This window comes from Bactrocera latifrons, unplaced genomic scaffold (assembly GCF_001853355.1).
Source record: "Bactrocera latifrons isolate USDA-ARS-PBARC rearing strain unplaced genomic scaffold, ASM185335v1 scaffold_84, whole genome shotgun sequence".
Taxonomy (NCBI): Eukaryota; Metazoa; Arthropoda; class Insecta; order Diptera; family Tephritidae; genus Bactrocera; species Bactrocera latifrons.
In genome coordinates this window covers 1,128,089-1,134,774 of record NW_017537534.1, presented here as the reverse complement: position 1 = coordinate 1,134,774, position 6,686 = coordinate 1,128,089, and the positions used below count along the sequence as shown (strand labels likewise).

Genomic DNA, 6,686 nt, shown 5'->3' with positions numbered 1-6,686 from the left:
GCTCCCGCTCCACCATATCCCGCTTGAAAATCACTTTGTAAAAGGTGGCGCTCACCGCTGCACTGAGCATTGGCGCTGCCCAGTATACCCAATGGTCCTGATAATCGGAATTCCAGACAGCTGAGGCAACAGCTTTGACAGGGTTCAGCATGGCACCAGTGTATTGACCCTAAAATTAGTAATTGTATTAATACATTTTATGTCTGTGTGATTCCTTTAGTTAGACCTTACCCCCGCGAGACCAAGGCAGGTAACGGTTAAGCCGAAGCGGATCGGCAATGAGTCTTGAAATGTAATGTTTCGTGAATCGGCCGCACTACAGGTGGTGATTATCAGCATTGCAGTGAGAATAAACTCAATCCAGAATCCTTGCATTGTGGTAATTTGTGGATGTGGTGTGGCAACGCATACACCATGCGCGGCGCCACCCAGCTTCACGGCACTCTCTGGTATTAATGCCATCATTAGAGCGTAACCGAGAAAGGCGCCAAGTAGTTGTCCCAAAAAATAAACACCTGCCATTGTTAGTGAGATCATGTCGTAAATGTAAACGGCCAATGTGATGGCGGGATTCAAATGTGCYCCACAAACGCAACCGAAACAATGTACGATCACCATTACTACTAAGCCAACCGTAAATGCCGACTGAAACACGCTGTGTTCGAAGCTGGCATTATAGGAACATCCCATACAGCCGAGAAATACCAGCATTGCGGTGCCGATTAACTCGCCGAGAAACTGGCATGTGTAATCAAAGGTACTTACATCTATATTCAATTTCTTCAAGCAACTGAAAAATGAGGAGTGGTTATCATTAATAATTTTCTACCGGAAAAGAAACTTAGCCTCAATGACTTTTTCTACTGAACTATTGGAATCGTATCACTTATAGACAACTTAAATYAAATTGGAATTTAATTGAATAAATGTATATATGTATATATGGTTACGTTAAATGGTCGTGGTATGTGGAACTCATATGTTATAAAAGTGATCATAAGTCTACGAAGCAGCTTGAGGCGATCTCAATATATTGGTTCGCCAAAGGTATAACCTTTATAACAGTTATTGCCGAAAATGTTTACATTCAGTCTTGTACAGCTGAGCATTGGATTAAAAAGTGGCTGAACGTTTTCATCTCACGTCCTTCATACAACATTCACAGTTTGCGTCCGACTAATCTATTAACTTAGAGCTTAAATGTCCATTGGACAATTACCAGGAAGCGTTGACGGGATTCCTAGGTTCAGTGCTAGAACGCAAAATTACAAAGAGGGATCCAACTTTTTCTAATTCCGATGTGAGCGGAGTAAGGATGGCCTTTCTTGCTAGTTCATAGGCTAAGCAGAGTCTGTAAAGCCCTTTCGAGGCACTGAACGAATACACCATGGAACATTATTGGCTTGACTGCCCCCACATCTTCCCTATAGCTCCTCTACAGAAGAGTTATTAGTATCATTAGCACGGTCATGCTTCCTCATGTTGTACTTAGTACGATACTTTAGTTTAGTTAACACGATGGCAGCACTTATATTGATAAACTTGTTCTGATACACTCACAAAACTCACAGCCTATTTATTGTAAGATTGCCCTTAATTGTGCCTACTAAGTCAGGTCAAGATAGATGAGGGATTTTTTTATACTCTCGCAACAAAGTTGCTAAAGAGAGTATTATAGTTTTGTTCACATAACGGTTGTTTGTAAGTCCTAAAACTAAAAGAGTTAGATATAGGGTTATATATACCAAAGTGATCAGGGTGACGAGTAGAGTTGAAATCCGGATGTCTGTCTGTCCGTCCGTCCGTGCAAGCTGTAACTTGTGTAATGATTGAGATATCACGATGAAACTTGGTACACGTATTTCTTGGCTCCATAAGAAGGTTAAATTCGAAGATGGGCAAAATCGGCCCACGCCACGCCCACAAAATGGCGAAAACCGAAAACCTATAAAGTGTCATAACTAAGCCATAAATAAAGATACTAAAGTGAAATTTGGGTGAAAGGATCGCATTAGGGAGTTTCATATTTGGACGTAATTTGTTTGAAAAAGTGGGCGTGGCTCCGCCCCCTACTAAGTTTTTTGTACATATCTCGGAAACTACTACAGCTATGTCAACCAAACTCTATAGAGTCSTTTCATTCAGGCATTTGCATATACAGTTCGAAAATGGAAGAAATCGGATAATAACCACGCCCACCTCCCATACAAAGGTTATGTTGAAAATCACTAAAAGTGCGTTAACCGACTAACAAAAATGGTCAGAAACACTAAATTTTACGCAAGAAATGGCAGAAGAACGCCGCACGAAGGCTTTTTTTAAAAAATGAAAATGGGCGTGGCGTCGCCCACTTATGGATCAAAAACGATGTCTCAGGAAGTACTCAACCGATTTCAATTAAATTCGGTATATAATATTTTCTTAACACCTTGATGACATGTACGAGAGTATAAAATGTTCGGTGACACCCGAACTTAGCTCTTCCTTACTTGTTTAATAATAAATCTGTTAATTTCTTCCTCGCATCCGGTTGGCTAATAACCGGATTCTTAGTCAAATAATTCACTTCATTCACTGTTGATGTCGCAATTTTGGGGGGATCGGTGATCAGCGTATCGCTGTTCGAATATACACAAGTATTCAATTTAAAACAAACCTTCTTGTCCATCGAATCGGCTGTGGCTCGAGAACATATGTCGGCTGTTGTAAGGATTCTACGCCCATTATATTTGAATTTTAGTCCCGTGCTGCCAACAAAAAACAACGTGTACCGCGCTTGAAGTGAAATTGAAAACTATCACTATAAAAACTAGCAAACGAAAGTAAATTAAAGGCAGCAATAAACCGATCGCACGATTCCTTCAGCCAATATTTCCAACTGATATAACGGTGTATCCATACTTATAGCAGTAATATTTGCACGCTGTCTGCCATACTAAATTTTGAAGTGTTTGGTAGTTGAGTTTTGCGTCGCTTTTGAGTTTATTTTAACTTAATCTTCACCATTGTAATGGAGTGCTCTATTGCAAATACATTAGGAAGGTTGGAAAATTACCCACATTTATTTTAATTAAGTTCCTAAGAAAACTTAAAATAAAGTGTGCATAAATATTCTTTGCACAAAAATGCAAACAGTTTGGAGACAAATCGTGAATTGGAAATGAGAAAAAAGATTTCATTGATTAASTAAATCATAGGACTAACCGCATCAGCAAATATGAAATCCTTAACGAGTATTTCTTGTGGTCACTGTTAAAACATTGGCGAAATTCGTCAAAGTCGTAACGAGTCAAATGTAGGGAATCGTGGACTGCTGGATTTACCTATTCCGTGCTATTCCGCTTTAAGCCACTTCTGGATTACCTTAATATTTAGTGATATTTAATGAGTGGAAACGGTAATTACGTCTTGGAAAGAAAGGACTTTTAATGCCTATTATCTTTTATTTGCATGGCTTATACTTATTACTTGTTTAATTATAAGTGGCCAGTCAAGTATTAGACGAGTGCTTACTTAATATTTTCACACAAAAATCGTAAAGTTCGTTTAATTAGTTGTTAACTGTATGGTACATCATTCTGGTCGTGCTAATTCAATAATTAAATTGGTAAGAACTTTAGAGGTTGTTTACAAGTTCATAGAATAGTCATTTCATTTCGGTACTTATTGGTAATGGCACTTGTAAATGAGGTTATTATTAATTTGAATTCTCTCTGCTGCCTCGTCTTGTTTTGAATTGTCTTTGYAATCTATCCAAGTACTTCTTCAAGCAGAAAACGTGTTAAAAATGTAACGATAAGCTCCTTAGTAATTTGTAAACACTTTGACAAATCTACTTATCTCCAAAGTCAACAAATGAAGGTGCCATAAAACCTTTAATATAAAATCTTAATTTAATTATTGAGAAAGACCTTAATAATGGATCAGTTTTAAAACTCTAGTTTTTAGATAAGAAGCAGCTCCTTTACATTGTCCGAATGTTATGGAATAATATTCAATAACACGAACGCCAAGGTATTATGCCATTTGACGGATACCATATGTTTTAAAAACTTTGTGGTATTAATAGGAGACACGTCTACTTATGATACTTAACGGCTAGGGGATAACTTGAAATGTGTACTTATTGTTAAAATATAACGAATGCATGAGAACAGAAGCAAACAATATTATACGAGTATCTAACTAAATCGCATCGTTATCGAAAACATCGTGAATAAGATKGTGAATATGAATGCATGTGAAGTATCGCCATATTGCCTAATTTTACCGTAGTTGTTAGAAGAAGAGGGTAGTTAAAATATGCCATTAATTAAAAAATGCTGTAAACAATTAAGATTGCTCATTGTGATTAAAAGCTACCCTATTTACAATTTATAAAATGAATAAAATTAAATTATTTATCAACTATATTGTCCACTTTAAAGTAATCTTCACCAGCTATAATACACTTATTCCAACTACTTTTCCATTCTTCAAACACTTTTCATAAGCACTTTTTGGGATGGTCTTCAGCGAATTTAGCGAATTTTGTGTTATCTCTTCGATCGATTGAGAATGGGTTGCAAGGAGCCAAGTTCTATTTGGGGAACAAGATAAAATCACACGCAGTCAAATCAGCACTGTATTCGGTGGATTGTTGATCCGCACACGAAATTTGTCCCAAATACAAAATTTGAGATAAATTCGATAAAACGATATTTTATCCATTGTAAAAATGGCGTCCCCCGACTTAAGGAGCTGCTATAACCAAACTGGTTGACAGATCGCGTTCATATTCGTTATAGTAATTAAGGGCAGTCCTTCCAACTTAGCAAAATACTTTTTTTGAAATATCATTTACCTGGGSAATACTTTTTTATCAGAATGTATATACCTAAAATCAATAGGAGTGGGAAGTTAGGAGCTATAAAATACAACTGAAAAGTAAGAACAGTGAGAAAGTATAGGTTAGCCAAATATGTCCCTTGCAAGACAATAGAACGAACAGGTACCCGGAAATAAATTCCTTACGTCATCCACTGCGTTTTACTTACATTTATACAGCCGTTATCAAAATAACAGGAGTGCTGTTTCATATCTATTTCTCTTCGCTGCAATATTTTCTTTTATTTTTGTTCTTTTTTCACCTAATTACTTTCAATATGAATGCAAAACATGACGCCCCGTTATAAACTTGCTACTTGCATAGCTGGAGACAGGAACAAAGACGATTAAATAATAATAATTTAACAGYACACAGCCCGAAGATAATTCTTTTCATACAAAGCAACACCTAGCAGCCCTGATTTAATTTGCAAAACGACACTTTGACTGGTCACCAGAAAAATGGCGTACCATATTATGGACAGATGAATCTAAAATTGTGCATGGTGAAAATCTGGTCGATAGTAGTCTTATCCCACGGTCATTGGAGCAGAGTATGAGGTCCCCCTTTGTGTTGATTGGCAGAGCACACTTAGGTTCCAATCAGCGGACATGCTTTCATGCTTCCATATTTTGCAAAGAAGCTGGTGCCTGCACCTTGTCAGTCCTTTGCTGCAGTATTTGAGTAGCTCCGCCGCTAATYCATCGGCCCCTGCTTTGTTGTTCTTCAGGCGGATAATTGCTATTCGAACTATATCATAGTCGAGCAATTGAACATTTATTCCATTGTTATCGACTAACAAATCGGCTGCRCGATCTTCAGATGWTACACTTTCACTGMYATTCAGCTGGAGAAATGTGTCCCTGTTCATATTGTGATCGATCGMAACATASCGAAGTAGCTTGTTCGCTTTCTCTCCACTGCAGCATGACAGTCGTCATTGTACTGGCTGTTCTTACGACCTTTACGTTCACGTTCCTAGACACCGAATATTTAAAYCCCGATACCTATACTTGACTTGTGATCGAAAATGTTTGTCAATGTGTGAGATATATAATTGAAATTAAGGGATAATTTTTCTCTTATAATGGTATGTCTGTATGTCAAAAATAGYTTGAATTGGACAAATACTTCCCTTGGCMCCTATATATCACATATAAAGATTTTCGGACTTCYGGGTGACTTTGTATTGCATATATCAGCCAATATGTGAGCTATCTCAACGAAAATGAGAGAGTGCGTTTTACTCATAACAGTGTATCTTTTTGGCAAAAATAGATAAAAGTGAACGAAATCTTGACCTATATAACTAATATCAGGATTTTCGAACATCTGACTTTACTCTATAAGGTAGCTGTTTTAGTATGTGGCATTTTAATAGTATGTGGTATTGGGAAAAATATATYAAAACGGGTCGATAATACCCCAACTCCACACTACATATAAGGATCTTCGTTTTTCTAACAAATCTCATGCTTTTGTCAGTTTATGCGCTATATTTTTAATATGTATATATATATAGTACAATTGTTTGGATTTCGATTTTCTGGTTGACGTTTTACACCTTAWAGTATTTCCTTGGCTTTGATCCTTGCAAGTTGTAATAGTATAAAATGTTCCATTGCACCCGAACTTAGCTTKTCCTTACTGGTTTGTTTATATTTTTTCATTACTGACTATGTAAGATAAAAAAAACAAGTAAGGAAGGGCTAAGTTCGGGTGTCACCCAACATTTTATACTCTCGCATGATAAAGTGATAATCGAGATTTCAGGCGTGGTTGTGAACCGATTTCACCCATATTTGGTACATGTCATCAC

At 37.1% G+C, this 6,686-nt stretch overlaps 1 protein-coding gene across 1 annotated transcript in view; it reads right to left on the bottom strand.

The window, feature by feature from the left end:
• Positions 1-2,893, bottom strand: part of LOC108977101 (aquaporin AQPAn.G-like) — a gene marked incomplete in the record, with an annotated part of 7,377 nt that extends 4,484 nt beyond the window's left edge. Inside the window, 3 exon segments of the mRNA XM_018946605.1 lie at positions 1-169; positions 232-790; positions 2,657-2,893. Coding sequence (XP_018802150.1) covers positions 1-169; positions 232-790; positions 2,657-2,724 — 796 coding nt within the window.
• Between the last annotated feature and the right edge of the window lie 3,793 nt (positions 2,894-6,686).